Source organism: Condylura cristata, unplaced genomic scaffold, assembly GCF_000260355.1.
Source record: "Condylura cristata isolate star-nosed mole 26May11 unplaced genomic scaffold, ConCri1.0 scaffold00013, whole genome shotgun sequence".
Classification (NCBI taxonomy): Eukaryota; Metazoa; Chordata; class Mammalia; order Eulipotyphla; family Talpidae; genus Condylura; species Condylura cristata.
Genome location: NW_004567114.1, coordinates 10,484,848 through 10,502,397, shown reverse-complemented (window position 1 = coordinate 10,502,397; position 17,550 = coordinate 10,484,848). Strand labels below are relative to the sequence as shown.

The window sequence follows — 17,550 nt, the reverse complement described above, 5'->3', positions numbered from 1 at the left end:
CACCTGCCCCAGAGGTGATCCACATGGCGTGGCAGACCTCTCCTGACCCGCCCACTGCTCCCCTCAGCAGTGTACTTCGTTGATCTGCCTGTTCTGCTCCCCGCTCTGTCTCTGGTGAATCCTCTCACCCTCTGCATCTCTGGCCTGTACCCCAGTTCTGTACGAATAAATAAATAAATCTTAAAAAAAAATCACAAATATAAAAAATAAATAAATAACCAAAATCCCAGACAGATACAGATAGAGAAACTCCTGGACTTCAGTCCTTAAAAGCTATACTTGTGCCCTGTATTAGTAGTCAAAGTTTTCGCCTCATGATGTCATCACATAAAATAACTATTCCACATAGTTACAAGATGGTTTTCAATAATAGTCACAAAAAATATTTCTTCCATATATACAAATGCTCCAGAAAGAGCTAGAAAAAAATTTTTTTAAAATGTATTTATTTATTTGCACACATAAGCGCAGAGGTACAGGCCAGAGGTCCAAGGGGGTGAGAGGATTCACCAGAGACAGAGCAGGGAGCAGAACAGGCAGATCTACTAAAATCCACTGCTGAGGGGAGCAGGGGCTGGTCAGGAGAGGTCTGCGCCTTTGGGTCACCTGCAGGGCGGAGATCAAACCTGTACTGCAGTGGCTGTGGACAGCGTCATAGTGCTGCATTTTTAACCCACTGCACCAGCAGGGAGGCCTGAATTAGAAAATTTTTAATACAGGAGCTATTTTTCTTTTATTAATATAAATTTCTATTTCATAAATGTCACACTTAGATTTTAAAGAACTTCCCTTTAAATTATGTTCCTCATTGAGGATTAAGGCACAGAAGACACACCTATCTACGCAAAGATAACTCAGAAATGTACCCTCAATGTTATTAAACTGTTTAAGTAGCATCCAAGGGACGTTTTATTCCAAGAAAGCAATGTCTAAAAATATAGGTCAATAAACATAATTTGGAGAGAAAAAGAAAATGCATAAGCAGAAACATTGTCATTATATTTAAAAGAAGAGGATGAGTTGACCATAACTATATGCTATCAAGGATAACAGGAATTATTTTCTATTCATTATTCCATATGTAATTATCCTACACTCAAGGAATAGAATGATAAAAGTCTCAATGAAAAAAAATAATTCAAACAACTGAACCTTGACCTGCAGAAGAAGACTTAAAAATGGAGTAATAACTCAAATTATTTTGTTACTTCCTTTCCTTGTTTTGGTACAGATTCTGAATCTAGGAACCCCCATATTCACCCACAACACTGCCTTCAGATATTGCTTTGGAAAATCTGAGCAGGAACTCTCCTGGGGTCTGTCTCATCAGCCTGATACCAGGGAACAAGCTCTCAAACAGCATCTCCCGGCAGCTCCACACCCCCAAAGCTGTCCCGCTGGCCCAGTCACAATTCATGTCCTTCTAAGGTTCATCTCTCTTTGCCTCATTTGACTTGAAAAACAGATTTTTAAGAAAAATAACAAGTGGTAACAATTAAAATCAATAACCAATATTTCATGAATACATAAAACAAAATCCAGTGAGGGAGGCTGAGCTGGTCCGGGTGTCCTTAACAGCACCAGCTCGGCCCCCTGTCCCTTGCCCACTGTTACACACTAGGAAAAAAGATGCTGACCAAGGAGCCAGAAGAACTACTCGAGGGGGTGGTTCTTGCCACACATCTATGTCAGTTTACCCATCTGACAGTTGTAGTGCCTCCCTCCGCGGATGGAGGATCAAAATAAATGAAAACATTGAAAGCACTTAGAAGAGTGCTTGCTTCCTCCACAGTCAGTGTGCGGTGACATCTTAAACAGTACACACTTTCATTCATATCCTTAGTATAGAAAATTCAATGCATACTGACTTCCTCACTGAGTTTTGTCTTCAGTAACTTTCCCTTTCTTTCCTTTTAAAATCAGTTAGAAAACACTAATACTTGAACTGCTTTTCACTAGGAAAAACAGCAACGTCTCCCTGGAAAAGGAGGGGGTTGTTGAGGGAAATAAGATAACCCTGAAACTGGCAGAGCTGAATTCTCATCTGGGGTCTCAATGCCTAGTGGCTGCAGCCAGGTACTGGGATGACCGCCTGGAGCCTGCGTTTAGTGGTGAAGAGCAAACATTAATTAACAAAGGATACACAATTTCAGGCATACCGATTATTATCATTAATCTCCCCCAAGATTTATTTGTGCATACAAGAGCTGGGGTGCAGGCCAGAGGTGCAGGAGGTGAGAAGATTCACCAGAGACAGAGTGGGGAGCAGAACAGGCAGATCGACTGAAATACACTGCTGAAGGGAACAATGGGTGAGACAGGAGAGGTCTGCTGCACCGTGTGGGTCAGCTCCTGGCCTGGTATTGAACTCATGTTGTAGTGGCTGCAGCTAACTTCATAGTACTGAGAAGTAACTAACCCTTTGTGTTACCAGGGAGGCCCAAACCAAGCTTAATTTTTCTTTTACGTACTATAATAATTTTTTTAAAAGATTTAATTATTTATGCTTACAGAACTAGAGTACAGGCCAGTGGTGTGGTGGGTGAGAGGATTCACCAGAGACAGTGGGGAGCAGAACAGGCAGAATGATGAAGCACACTGCTGAGGGGAGCAGCAAGTAGGGTCAGGAGATGTCTGCCACGCCATGTGGGTCAGCTCCCTGGCGGGAGATCGAACTTGTGCTGCTGTGGCTTCAGAGAGCTTCATAATGAGGTGCTTTAACCCATCGAGCCACCAGGGAGAGCCCTATAATAACTAATTTTATGTGTTCTTTTCCTTAAATCACCACTTAATATTAACGCGACTTCAGAGTAAGTACCAATAATAGAATTACTAACAAATCAAATATTTAAATATTATCAACAAGGGTAAAACATGAGTAAATGAGAAAGTCATTCCCTAAATTCTAAAGGGAATGTTTCAGTGACTATGACGATTGCCATTCTTAGTGGCTCTAAATTTAGTTGGTTAATGATAACATCAAGTCCTTTTTCTCCAGTCCATTCTGTCACATAAAATATTCCAAGTAGAGGCCTCGTTGGTGGTGCAAGGAGTTAAAGCGCAGCACTATGAAGCTATCACCAGCCACTGCAGCACGAGTTCAGTCCCCGCCAGGGAGGTGACCCACATGGTGCAGCATGTGCTCCCCTTAGCAGTATATTTCGGTCAGTCCACCTGTTCTGTTCCCTACCATCTCTGGTGAATCCTCTCACCACCCACACCTCTGACCTATCCCCCAGTTCTTTTATGAATAAATAAATGAATTTTTAAAATTAAAATATAATAAAACATTCCAAGTAATGAACAAAATGACATGATAAAAAATAAAATGGTGATGGCTGGAGAAAAAATAACTTCTACACTGAACACCACAGCTGCCAGTCAACAAGTATCCTGTGTCAGAGGGCCCCTTGGTCTGGAGGTTGCCTGCTTCACCCCATCACTGAATGGTGGCAGGGGGAGGCAATTCTGTTCAGGGTTACAATGAACATAGGGAAGGGATCAAGTATGGTGCCTGGTATACGCGGTCAGTTGCCATTATCCACAAGAAGTAGCTATTGCTCTGGCACATCAACTATATCGCATGTGAAATAAACCGAATGCAGAGAAGTTCAGTTGGTTTCCATGGGTCACCCAGGATAGTATGCAGGGATCTGAGCCTAAGTTCATCTGGCACCAAAACACCTCACTGCCTACTGCAGCTGAATTAAATAGTACAAAGTTCAACTTGCTGAAAATTTGCCTGCATCAAAATTAATTTGTCAAGTCAAAATCTGAGCCGCTAAATAATTATACCATGACTGAGCAAAGACAAGTTATTTTTATATTCACAAAGAAAATGAGCTGCCGCCTCCCAGCATGAGGTGGCTTGTCTATGTTCTTCGCATGCTCAGTTAAAGCTTGTTAAAGACAGCACAATTACTCTGTCCTTTGTATAAATCTAAATACCACACACCTTTTAGGAGTCTAATTTGGGTAATCTACAAAGCGGCACAAACCCGTGAGAAGGAAAGCTTTGCCTACTCCATGCTGCCAATTTTCACATAGGATTTGAGACATGCAGTTTCTTGCAGTAAAATTAGTCTTAAGCAAAAAATTCAAGTGCCACTAACAGATCAAAGAGAAGTTAAGGGATGTTTATTTATGAACAAACTGCAGGGAGAACAAGAAGGAAAATTTGCTCAACCTGTATGTGGTTGAGAAAGTGACATGAACAAAGTCATTGTTGGAAGAAAAGGAAATGCCACTTACGGGCAGGGAGTGCGGGTGACAGAAGAACGAAGCAGAAGGCGCAACAGCCGAAGTTTGGCCTTAATGCACAAAGGACGTGTGAGTCACCCACTGGTTCCAGGAGGAAATGTCACACACCTCCTAGGTGGCACAAAGGTGCTGTCGGGTAGGGAGGACAGAGAAGGCCACTACCCCTGGAGGTGTGATGAAGGAATTTCCACTAACAGCCTTGTCCCTTTCCTTCTTGAAAGAAAGAACTTACTTTTTCTAACAGTAAATTGTCCCCTTAAGGAAATGGCCTTTTCTGAGATCTGCAGATAAAGGTCAGGCAACAGGAGCATTTATGGGAGGAGGGGAGAATATTCGTCAGTGGCAAATTATTTTCTTAAAAATATGAAGGTTTTGGGCCCTTCCTGGTGGTGCAGCAGGTTAAAGCACTGCACGGAGAAGCTGAAGCCACTTCCGCATGAGTTCGATTCCCGCCTGCCCCGGAGGTGACCACATGGCGCAGCAGACCTCTCCTGACCTGCCCGCTGCTCCCCTCAGCAGTGTACTAAGTAGATCTGCCTGTTCTGTCCCCACGCTGTCTCTGGTGAGGCCTCTCACTGCCCCTGAGCCTCTGGCCTGTACCCCAGCTCTGTATGTACAAATAAATAAATCTTTAAAAAAATATATGAAAGGCTTGAATTATTCACAAACGCTTCATCCTACCAGCACCTTCACGCTGGAGAGAGAAACCTTATCAGGAAAGACCCTGTGGTGCCAAGAGAAGGGTGTAGGCATGTCTCACCCAAGCGGCTTCTAGGCCCACAGCCTGGGCTCACGGAAGGACAGGGCTCATAGGGCAGGTGTCCACGAGCCACCTGCAACTGTGTGGCAAATTCTGCATTTGTACCAGACTCTCAAAGGGGCCCATGACCCCACCACTTGAAAAGTCAAGGTTCAAGTAGAAGTCTGGCACACGCGAGCTCTACTCCTGGCTCTTCTGCTTATTGCGTGTGTGATCACTCAGATTGTCTAAGCGAATCACCCAGTTTCCCAGAACTTCAGCTTCCTCATTTTTAAATGGAAAAAAAAATGACATTAATTCATTGTAGGGATTAAATGAGGTAAGGTATGTTCAGTTTCCAGCGCAATGTTCATCTACTTATAAGTAGGATAGCAGAAACCATCCAAGCATGCAGCACTACAGAATGGAATGTGAAACCCTAACCCAGGGCAGTGACCTGGCTTGGAGCCCCCAAACACATTCAGTTTTCCACTTCTGTAATTTTTTTACTCAACACTCAAACCTCCCCAGTATGAGCAAATTCATGTTTAATCCCATGTGGTCATGAGACTACCCTATTATGATAATGACAGATTCAAGCTTTCCTAGCATTTCTTGGGTTTAAAACAAAAAAATCCAATATTGGAAGAAAAACAGTTCAGACTATTAGCTCTTAAATTAGCTAAGGTGGCCCTCCCTGGTGGCGCAGTGGGTTAAAGCACAGCACTGAAAAGCTAAAGCCACTTCCGCAAGAGTTCGATTCCCGCCTGCCCCGGAGGTGACCACATGGCGTGGCAGACCTCTCCTGACCCGCCCGCTGCTCCCCTCAGCAGTGTACTTCGTTGATCTGCCTGTTCTGCTCCCTACTCTGTCTCTGGTGAAACCTCTCGCCGCCCCTGAGCCTCTGGCCTGTACCCCAGTTCTGTATGCATAAATAAATAAATCTTAAAAAAAAAATTTAGCTAAGGTTGATTATACTTCATGCCTTCAAATACACAGATTTCCAAATTCTGTAATAATTTAAGTGATGCTATATTTACTTTAAAATGCACACTATATCCATGTTTGTAGGTATAATTCCTCTGTTTATCTATGTGGTTAGTTCTTATTATTTTGACCAAATGAGAAAAATAGCATAAAATTTGAAAATCTAAAAAAAACCCTTGCTTATGTATAACCAGTTTTGGAAAGCTTGGTTTACCTAGATGGAAACCCCAGTCTAAAATTTATATTTGCTTCAGAGAGCCCGCCAGCTATAACTAAAAACATTTACTGACCCTTATCTATACCTTGATCTTATCTGTTTTACAGCATACATACCTGAATGTGTAACTACTCAGTCAAAAAAAGTTCAAACTTTTGGAGGTACTATGCCTTACACATATTTCAGCTATTTTTAGTGTCCAAATGAAAACAGCTAGTACAGAAGGAAATGCTATGAAATTCTTGAGGTAGACTCAGATAACAGTCAAGATAAGGTCAGTGGATGTTTCGAATACCAAAGACGCTAATTTAAAATAAAACATTCTGATGGCCAAGAACACTTTCTAAAGTTGTGCTTGAGTAATAGTTTGTATTCTGGGCTTCATTCCTCTCTACTCCATTAACCCCTTAGCCAAAAATTTCCTATTAGCCAGAAAACACTCTGAGAAGAATCTGTTCAAAGTTCAGCAAAGAAGTTGGAACTCCGGGATGCAGCAATCTTACCTCATAAAAGACATAGAAACAAGACTATTTTCTGAGTGTTTTATTGAAACCCCAAAGTCAAAAAGAAATAAAAGTTTAAAGAGAAAGCGCCTCTGTACCTGTGTACAAATTCTACTCAGGAAATGGAACCATATGGCGAATCAAGTCTGATTTATGACTAAAGCACAAGCTGACTTAACTGAGTTGATGTCTATGGTTGTCACTCGCAATTCGAAAAAACAACTGTAACTTTTTATACTAAGTAGACATTAATACAGCAACTACTTATGTGAGGTGCAAGGCACTGTCCCAGACTCTGGTGATAGAACAGTGAATAGAAGTCCGACTCCCACGCTGAAGGACCTGATATTCTGAACAAAAACTTGGTATGTGTGATGACTTTGAATCCAATTTTAAGAGTATTTTCTGAAGATCTTTGATAAACCACAAGATAGTAACCAAATATCCATAACCTAATGAATAGTTTTTAAATGAGAAGCCACAGTAAGAACTTCTAAGTTTTGCTAAACTTTTCATCTTGTTCAAAAAAATGATTTGAAGTTTATTTTCAGAACGATTCAATATTTCTCTCAATTTTAAATTGTAGTTAGAGATGTAGTTAGTCAATGCTCAGCAATGAAAGAAAACTGCCCTCAAGATTTGTTATAAAACAGAGTGTATCAGAACAAAAACATGAAAAAGTTCTTTTCAAGGGGTTTCTAGGGTTTTTATAATTTTCCTGTTTCTTAACTGACCATTTTAAAACTTAAAATAAAAACTCTTACCACAGGTAAATCTTAGTTAAGGCCCGTGAGAGAAAGGCAACACTGAAAAGAAATAATTCTGATCATTTGCAATAAATCTGATTACAACTCATGACAGCATGATAAAATTATTAAATGTAGTATGATATTTTAAAAGAAATGTTGAGGAAGACGTATCTAAATAAAAAACATAAGGCGGCCCTCCCTGGTGGCGCAGCGGGTTAAAGCACAGCACTGAGAATCTAAAGCCACTTCTGCATGAGTTTGATTCCCGCCTGCCCCGGAGGAGACCACATGGCGTGGCAGACCTCTCCTGACCCGCCCGCTGCTCCCCTCAGCAGTGTACTTCGTTGATCTGCCTGTTCTGCTCCCCACTCTGTCTCTGGTGAAGCCTCTCACCGCCCCTGAGCCTCTGGCCTGTACCCCAGTTCTGTATGCACAAATAAATAAATCTTTAAAAAAAAAAAAAACATAAGGCTTAATCCAAACCTTTACAAAACTTTGTTTAGGAACCCTAGGGGTTAGGCTGATGGCGAGAGGAAAGAAATAAATACCTACAGAGCTCTGTTTTTTGAGAGCAATGAAGCAATGACATTGTACAAATCAATTTTGCTGGCATGGAAACAAAAGTTCAAATATAATGCTATATCACAGTGGCATGCTAAAATTTTAACACTTAAGAAATGCCATGTGTGGTCAATTCTCAGCACTATCATCCGCAGCCAGGATGTTGACCCATATGGCACAGCAGCCCTCTCCTGCCTTGCTTGCTGTTCCCCTCAGCTGTGTGTTTCAGATGATCCACCTGTTCTGCTCCCCACTCTGTCTCTGGTGAATCCTCTCATCCCTCCTTTCGCACCTCTGGCCTACCCCTTGTTTCTTCTACAAAATAAATGTTAAAAAAAAAAAAAGAAAGAAACGAAGTTTGATTTCCAACAGGCACTGACTGTACTTGTCTGTACTATAAAAAGTTTACAAACAAGTAAGCATCCTCTTAGTAAATGGAAGAAACAAAGATACTAACAAAAGTAGGAAGAGTTAATCTGAAGAGAAATTAGTCACTGTAACATCGAATGGGAGTCACGAGGAACAGTTGTGGCAATCAACTCTTACTGAGTTTCTGAAATACCAGCTCCTCTTCAAAATATTTGACATTTGACATTTAATCCTCATAGCTACCATCAAGTAGATACTATTACTATCCCCAATTTACAGATGAAAACTGTCGACTAGGGAAATTAAATCGCCCAAAGTCACACAACTAGGAAGTGGCAGTGGCAAACTCCAAGCCCTTTGACTCAACTAACCATTCTACTACAAGTCTTCTCAAGAAGCAAACAAAGGCCATGCCCACCTGAGTCTTACCCACAAAGAGGTCCCAGACTCAAAGGAACTTATCTGGTTCTGGGGGCAGTGCTAGCCCCATTATGAAAACACGTAAAGGTTTTGGGGGCAATCTCCTTTCTCTGATTCCATCCTCACCAAGCAATTCCCAGCTTGCTTTAGCTCCCAGGTGGCTGGCCTACAGAGCGATCAGGGCCTGGCCAGACAGTACTCATACTTGGGACCCTTGGAATTGCCATATCTCATTGCCAGTCACCAAGCTAGCATCCTGGTTTTAAATATTCCTGTCAGGAAGCTGGGGAAATGCAGGCCAAACTTGCTGAGGAACCAGGTATTGGAAGTCTGACCACCTCACTCTAAGGTGACAGTGCCCCACAGGAATGCCTTGGCCTAACTGACACCTCTTGTCTCACCATCTAATCAGACTCCATAACCTACACTTTCAGAGCTGGAAAGAATGTCTTCTAATTTTCCTTAAGTTCTATCAAGTCTTTTCCATCGCCTCTGGAAAAAATGTGAAGCTCAATGCCAAGGAACAGCTATGTGAACAACAGTATTTTCCTATGCGGATCTTGTTTTTTTTATTTTTTAAATCATTTTTCACAGTTCCAATATGGTGAGCATAAAGGAAAATATCTAAGTTAACTGATTTGGATGAAAGTATATCAACCTTTATTAACTGTTTTGTTCCTGAATGTATTATAAAATATTCCCCCAAATATGAAGACTACTGAACATCATATATTCACACATCTAGCTTAAGAAATCAAATTCCATCTTTACTGGTGAAGCCTCAGGTACAGGATTATAACGGCATTATCAGATAGTTCCTTACAGAATTGAAATGGTGTTCATTTAAGGAAGAAAAGCAAAGACTTTCTCCTCTCAATGTAAACATGGACAGCAGCAGAGCTTATCAGTCCGAACTACAAGCTTTGATAATTCTGAGTCTTCTTGATGGGAGGATGGTGCAAGATAAGAAGGGAACAGTGTCACTCATTGCATCCAGGGATGTACTCAAAGAACAGGTATTGCCCTGATCAGATTATCATGAACAGTCTTTGGTAAGATTAGACCTGAGGCTTAGAGCTACTGTTTACATGCCACAGAGCAGGAATTCTGGAGCTCTGAAAGGGAAAGTTTACTATACAAACTAAATGTCTCACCAGGACTGTGGCTAAACGTTGGAAATTGAGGAAAGGGTCTGTCCAAGGCAGGATGTTTTCTAGGGATCGTGGCTTTCGCACTGAAGGTTTTCTCCCTTCTGCTGAAAATCAGTCCTACCCACCCGCAGCTGACTGAAGCTGCTTATCCCGGAGCCTGATAACCTCAAATGAGGGTATGGCAACCTCGCTGGGCCTCTTGCCTAACAGAAACAGCAATGCTTGTGTTCAGGACAGACTGTGTGCACTGTGCACATTCCAAGCCTGGTACTGTGGGTACAAAAATAAATTAGCCACAGTTCCTCAAGAAGTTGATTCTGTAGGGGTTATAGGCAGACTTCGCATGAAGGAAAAATTACAAGGGGAAACAAAAATAGGATAAATGGGTAAATGAAGCTAAAAAGATGGGAAAAAGGAAGTATACAGGACAGACAGGTCACTGAAGCCAGCTGTCCAGGTTTGCTTTCCTCCCTCCTGGGCTACTTAATCTCCTGCCAAGGACTTCTCCCCTCTGTTCAACCCAGATGAGGCTGTTTGTTTACTTTTTCTCCCTCAGCAGCCTCATACCCCTCCCAGCTTTGGAGAACCAGCCTCAGCTGATGCTTCCCAAACCTCTCCCTCCAGCCTGGATCTCTGGCCTGAGGCCAGACCCACACAGCCCTCAGCCTGAGCACCCTCTCCAATTGGCGTCTCAAGCTCAGGGCTTCCGGGCTGAACTTACCACACACCTCTCCTGACCCCGTCCAACCTGCTCTTCCTTTTAGTTTTTTTTAAAGATGCATTTTTTTTATTTATTTATGCATCAAGAGCTGTACAAGAGCTGGAGTACAGGCCAGAGGTGGGAACAAGGGGGGAGGGGGGCAGGAGTGAGAGGATTTACCAAAGACAGTGGGCAGCAGGACAGGCAAGATCTACAGAAACACACTGCTGCGGGGAGCAGTGGGAGATATGGGAGAGGTCTGCTGTGCCCTGTGGGTCAGCTCCCTGGCCAGGGATGGATCTAGTGTTGCAGGGGCCAGAAAGCTTCACAGTGCTGAGACTTAACCCCCTGCACCACCAAGGAGGTCCCTGCTCTTCCTTCTGTTTCCTCTCTCAGGTATAATTCCCACCATTTACTACCATAGAAACCTAGTATCAATCTAGACCCCTGCTAACCCCTTCCCAGGACGCTAGGTAGGTAGATCCTAAATATCTCCAGATTCCACCCACTTCTCCCCATCCCCCTCCAAGTCTAGGTAACCACAATCTACACCTTTCTAATCATTTTCCAGAGGCTCACTCTTCACAAAACAGTCTTATTGTGCCATACTAAAAAAAAAAAAAAAAAAAAACTTCACTAGGCGCTGGTGGCGCAAATGGTTAAGTCTCAGCACTGCGAAGCTACTGGCAGCCACTGTAGCACTAGTTCAATCCCCAGCCAGGGAGCTGACCCACACAGTGCAGCAGACCTCTCCTACCTGGCCGCTGCTCCCCTCAGCAGTGTATTTCAGTAGATCAGCCTGTCTGCTTCCTACTCTGTCTCTGGTGAAAGCTCTCACCCTCCCTCCCCCTCACCTCTGGCCTATACCCCAGCTCTTGTATGCATTAAAAAAATAAATAACTCCCTTCACTAACCTCCCTACTGCTTTCAAGACAAGTCCAAATCCCTCAACAAAAACCCATGACTATGTGGCCCTGCTGCCTCCGCCTTTCCTCTTCCTCTGCAGGCTCAGGCAGATGAGAGGCTTCTGAGTCTCTGGCCTCCCAGCGCAGGCTTTTCAGTCCAGGATAGGATCACACTAGCCCTCCTTCAGAACCCAGCTCCGATTACTCAGCCAGGCCAGCCCAGCCCAGCGAGCTTTTCCTGGCTGGCCCTCCGGGTGGTCTGCAGCACCTCTGGTTCCCCTGCGACAGCACGAGTGGATCGTGCCTCTCTCCTCATTAGTCTAGACACCAGGCTGAGCTATCACTACATGTGTGCCTGGCATTTAATCGGTCTTCAATGCTGAATGATCACTGTGGGCAATTTATCTATTCCTGACTTTTTTTTAAATTTTTTAAAAGATTTATTTATTTATTCATACAGAACTGGGGTACAGGCCAGAGATGCGGAGGGTGAGAGGATTCACCAGAGACAGAGTGGGGTGTGCAGAACAGACAGATCGAAGAAGCACACTGCTGAGGGGAGCAGCGGGTGGGTCATGAGAGGTCTGCTGCGCCATGTGGTCACCTCCGGGGCAGGCGGGAATCGAACTCATGTGGAAGTGGCTTTTGTTTCTCAGTGCTGTGCTTTAACCCGCTGCGCCACCAGGGAGGGCCTACTCCTGACTTTTTATGAACTCCTACAATCACTTGGATTTCCAGTGAGGAATATCATCACATGGGCTTTTACATGAAATAGCTAGTTTCTCCACCTTTCTCTACCCCAAAATCAGGCTGTCACAAAGGCTAAAACGATCCAAGGTTTAATTAGGGCCCCTTCTCTCATAATTATTTTAGGTAACATTTTAAATATAAGATACCATGTGGGTACTGGAGGACTCCACACAATGTTCTCCTGCCTAGATTGGGCTTTTCCAGGACAAATCACCCTATGATTGTAGAAAAGTTATTAGCGATATGGCTTTGGCTTTGCATGCACATTAACACAAACACTGAGGGCCAGGCCCTGTTATTCCCAAAGTTCAGAAGAAGCAACTAGAGCTCAGATAGGTCACAAACCTTGCCCAAAGTTGGTGCGGGAACCAGAAGTCTAACTCAGGTGATGTGTCACTACACTTTTGGCCTGACCTATGCAAAGGAGTCAGTGTTAAGTGAGCGAGTGAATAGAAGAATGAAGTTAGTAAGCTGCTAAGTCAGAAAGATCCATGTAAAATATTAGAAAATGAGAACTCGGGGCCCTCCTTGTTGGCACAGTTGGTAAAAGCACAACACTATTAAGCTGACTGCAGCCACTGCAGCACCAGAGTTTGATCCCTGGCCAGGGAGCTGACCCATATGGCACAGCAGACATCTGTCCCACCTGCTTCCCCTCGCCAGCAGATCCCCCTGCTCTGCTCCCCACTCTGTCTCTGGTGAATCCTCTCCCCCCACGCGTACCCCCGGCCTCTTCCCCACACTTCTGACATCCTGTACCCCAGCTCTTGTGTGCATAAATAAGTAAATCTTAAAAAAAGAAAATGAGAACTTGGATAATCCAAACTGCATTCATATCCATGGGTTTCATTACGGGAAAACACATACACAATTTCAAACTCAAGCACTGTTAAATCTCTGATGGGGCACTCCAAAAAAAGTACCTCTTGCTCTTTATCACTATACCTTCTTATGGGAAGGGAGGTTGGCAGGTACAGCTCAGGTAGGGTAACCTTTCAGAGAAGACAGCCAGGGTGCCTTCCAAGTGGCTGGTACATCAAGAGGAAAATCAGGCCAGAGAAAGACTGGCCACTTACCTCTCGCAGCTCCAGTCTTTGGGCCACAGCCTCCAGGCTCTCCTGGCCAGTGCTCTCCACTGACAGTGTGAACTCCACAAACTCATCATTGAGCAGCTGGATCCGGGCAACCAGGCAGCTCTTGCTGGACACGGTGTAGCGCCGCGTGCGTTTGAGTTTCAATCCAAATGGCAGTGGCATCTTCCTCTCCCTTCAAATGTGGAGGGGTACAGAGCGAAGAGCACAGCCACAGAACCGGTGGCAGTGGGGCGGGAGAGAGCGATCTTCTACGGACGGGAGTACTATCCAGTCTCCGGCTGCTTACCCAGCAGCTGCTGCCGCCATTAAAATGCAACCGAGTCTCCAAAGACCAGGTGAATGGAGCATCCACGCCAGAGCTACGAAAAAGAGCGGCACAGGTGACGTAGGCAACAGCGACTTGGGGATTTGCTTTTAAAAATGAAAACTCCACAAAGCTGCAGCCAAAAAACAAAAAACAAAAAAAAAAAAGCCTTTCTTCTCCGGGGGGGGGGGGGGAAGCTGGCATCAAAGGATCTGGGAGGCTGTGAAAGTTTCCTATCATCCAAGCCTGCAGCGAGGCCCCGGGTCAGACCCACCCTTCACACCATCCCACACGCAGTGACAACAAACACCTGCGGCTACCCTCAGGATTACCCGAGATATGGCTGGCACACCCATACCTCCATGGCAGCCTCCACTAGTGAACCCCTCTTTCTACCTTGAATTTTGTTTCTTCATAGTTAACTCTTTCTGGTTCCCCGATACCCCAGATGTCAGGGTTCTTTAGTTCTTACGTGAGATCACTGCAAACTCCAAAAGAGCTACACACTCAGGTCTCAGCCACTGAGACCTGATACGACAAAAGACAAACCCCCACCCCCACCCCAAGCGTAGGGCTGATCCCCTCTAACCCCGGCAGCTGTGGGGTTCAAATGAGGTGAAGCGCTTGACAAGTATCTGCAGCACCCTTTCTGATGTCGACATAGATTTACACGACCGATTTGATTTATTAATGAATGAATCCTAAAGACCCTACAAATGTTTGTTCCCGGATTACCACCCCGAGCGAGGGAGTTCTGGAAAGCGTCGCCTGGCTCCTCTCAGGTTGGGACGCCTACAGAGGCGGCGGGTCTTCACCTGAGAGGGGCCGCGGCCCAGGAGAGGAGGCGGACGAAGCTTTAGACGCCATCCCGAGTTGACAGAGGGGGAACCCAACTCAGCAAGCCCAGGAGGACGAACCCCGCGCGCAGAGCTCAGGCCCGCGGTCCTCCCGCGGCCCCCTTCGCCCCTCCCCCGCCAGAAGAGTAGCGCGGTTGCCAGGCCAACGCGCAGCCTCCGAGTTCCGGAACCCTCCATCGTGGCCGCGTTTCCACACGGACGTGCATAGGAAGGACCAGCCCAGCGGCTCCCGAAGGGAGCATTTAAAGGACCCAACTCGATCGCCAGGGGAGGCTGGGGGGGCCGGGGGTGGGGGCATTCGTTTCATTCCTAATTTGGAGCCTCGAGAGCCTCAAAAATACAAGATTTATGTTTTCAGTAACTTTGCTAATGGTAATTCCTGGGCAGAAGTTCACCCACAGTGAGCGGCAGCTGGAAATGTTTACATTGGCTGGATTTCCCACTCTAAACGAGTCGACAAAGTCCGAGATCCACCTAGTTTTCTTCTGAGCAGGGGCTGGCCACCCTTTGGCCCCCTTTCCCACCCCACCAAGGATGAATTCTCCTGGGAGGCTTGGCCGTGGCAGTTGCTAGAGGCAGATAATCTCGCCCCAGCCCTGCTGTCTGGCAGACACAACTCAGGCTTGACGCGAAGAGGCTCTCAGCTAGGTTACCCTAGAATGGAGCCCAGATTCCTCATTCCCAGTCCTTTGCACTGTTGTGCTCTTTAGACTGCATCTCAGTCCCGGAGGTGATGGGCACTCAGGTTTGGGGGGACAGCAGAAAGAGGGAATAGGATTTAGCTACTAGACTTTGCCAAACTTAACATTTTGTAGTTTCATTCCACAAAAGTGTATTGCGTCTGGGTACAAGGCTGTGTATCAGGCATTGTGGGAAATCTAAACCGATCCTAAGCCGCCACTGCCCTTAAGGAGATTACGAGCTTGCCATAATTACATAAAGGGCTGTATCTCAGTCAGGACCCAATCACGGTATTCTCTTGCTTTTGGTTTTGTTTTGTTTTTTCTTGGTTTGGTTCGGTACGGTTTGGTTTTCAGATCTCTGGTTATCCGCCAGATCAGAAGCATAACAAGTAACAGGAGAAGGAAGATGAGAGGGAAAAGAAAAGAAAAAAAAAAAAACTTCCTAAAATGCTATGTTAATAGCATTTGCTGAGTGCATTCTCTAAGTGAAGATGCCATACTAGGAATGGAATATAAATATTACAAAATGATATTATCTCCACCTGCAGTTTGCAATGTCCTTTACTAGGTCAGGATATACACTAAAATAGTTGAGGCAGCATGGGGGAGGGGAGGAAATCAAGAAATGAAAACCTTATATAATAAGCTTTTAACTAGAACAGGGTCAGCAATGTTTGTATAAATTTTAAAAATGTATATTCCATACATACACACACCAAATTCCCTTGCTTGAAAGCAAGTGGCGGCTTTCAATTTGACACAGGAATTATGATAATGAGAACAGTACAGTTAAAATGGTGTAGATGAAGAGACAAGATACTGCAGAAGAAAGATGAATATTTGTATTAGAAGTGTTCATATACGTTAGTCTCTTCACTACAAAGATAGAGCTATTCCTGGAAGGCAGTAGATACTATATCATTTAATTATTAACCTAAACCCTGATTAAGCAAACACAAAGTAAAACTTCCAATTGTCCATGGCATATGAAATATTTTACAGTATGGAGATAAAGAAAAGCCAGTGTTTTCTCTTTTTCATTTTGGTTACTATAATGTAACTGAAAAAGTTAAAGGTGTGTGTAGCACACTGTCTGCTCCAGATCTAGCTATAAGAATATCTTGCCTTAGCTTATTTATATAAAACTTGTTAAAATAATTTACAACATTATCAATGATTCACACATCTTAACTTTCAGCTTTGTACATAAAATACTAGCTACCAAGTGATGCCATAAAGTTATAGAAGAAGAGTAGAAATTTAAGATTTTTTCTGAAGTGTGTGTTTCAGATGTAAAATACTAATCAATAATTTGAAAGATAGTTGGGTCTGGAATTATAATTTACCTAACTAGGAAAGGCATCACATAGTAAAACAACTTTTGAGAGAGAAAGCTTAGAGATTACTTTGGGTTTTTGTACAAAATATTTGTTATGTAATAAAATATATATGTATATACATCTGTTGTTTCAAAAGACAGATATTGTGAGTTAATTTTAATGTTTTTCTCTTCACATGCCTTTTCAAAAGTTTCTGAAATTCACCTGACCTCTGAATCCTATATTTCCCCCCATGCTGCTAAGATCCTCAGCAGATGTAATTTTGCCAAATGATGTTTTGTAAAATAAAAGAAAATGTGTGACAGTTTTAGGGTAATACCTACATCTATGACATTTAGTCAAGTCTGTGTTTCTCATGGACAAAACATGAGTAGATACTCAATGGACACTAAAATGCCAATGAGAAACAACCAGAGTAAAAAAAGAGATCTGTCAGCAACTATTAGGCACACAGCGGTTGTCACTCGGAGCGCACGAAGAGTCTGCAACGTGTTTGCGAGCACACGTTATTATTATAAGGCTTTCTCAACAAAAAGAGAGAAAATGTGACCACAAGCCAAAGCCGGCGATCTCATCAGAATTTGCAGAAATCCCAAGTCGGAATTTGCAGACCCAAGAATTTCTTTTTCCAAAGCAAACACTCTTTACTCCAAAAACAAAACCAGCCATCGCCAAACAGTCCTTCCCTCTTCCCCTTCTCGCCAAGTTCTCCGGCAAATTTTGCACTTACTTCCGAAAGGCACCAATACGCCTGAAAACCCTGATCCAGGGTTGAAGCCGAAAATATCAGCCCAGGAGTTCAGCAGTTAAGACCCCCCAGAAAAGCGCCCAAGTAGATCAAAGAGAACCTGGAAAAGGAAGACTTTTCTTTGTTACGCTCCAGCCGTCCGGCCAAGAGCCGCGATCCAGCCTCCAGGACTCCGGGGCGCACCGATGCGCTCAGGGGTCCCCGCGGGCGGAC

General features: G+C 44.1%; 1 protein-coding gene across 1 annotated transcript in view; it reads right to left on the bottom strand.

Moving 5' to 3' along the window:
- Positions 1-13,616, bottom strand: part of PTPN21 (protein tyrosine phosphatase, non-receptor type 21) — a 57,247-nt gene extending 43,631 nt beyond the window's left edge. The window contains exon 1 of the mRNA XM_004681641.2: positions 13,388-13,616. Within this exon, the coding sequence (XP_004681698.1) occupies positions 13,388-13,567 (180 nt within the window). The 5' untranslated portion in view covers positions 13,568-13,616. The remainder of the gene's footprint in view (positions 1-13,387) is intronic.
- Positions 13,617-17,550: the final 3,934 nt, after the last annotated feature.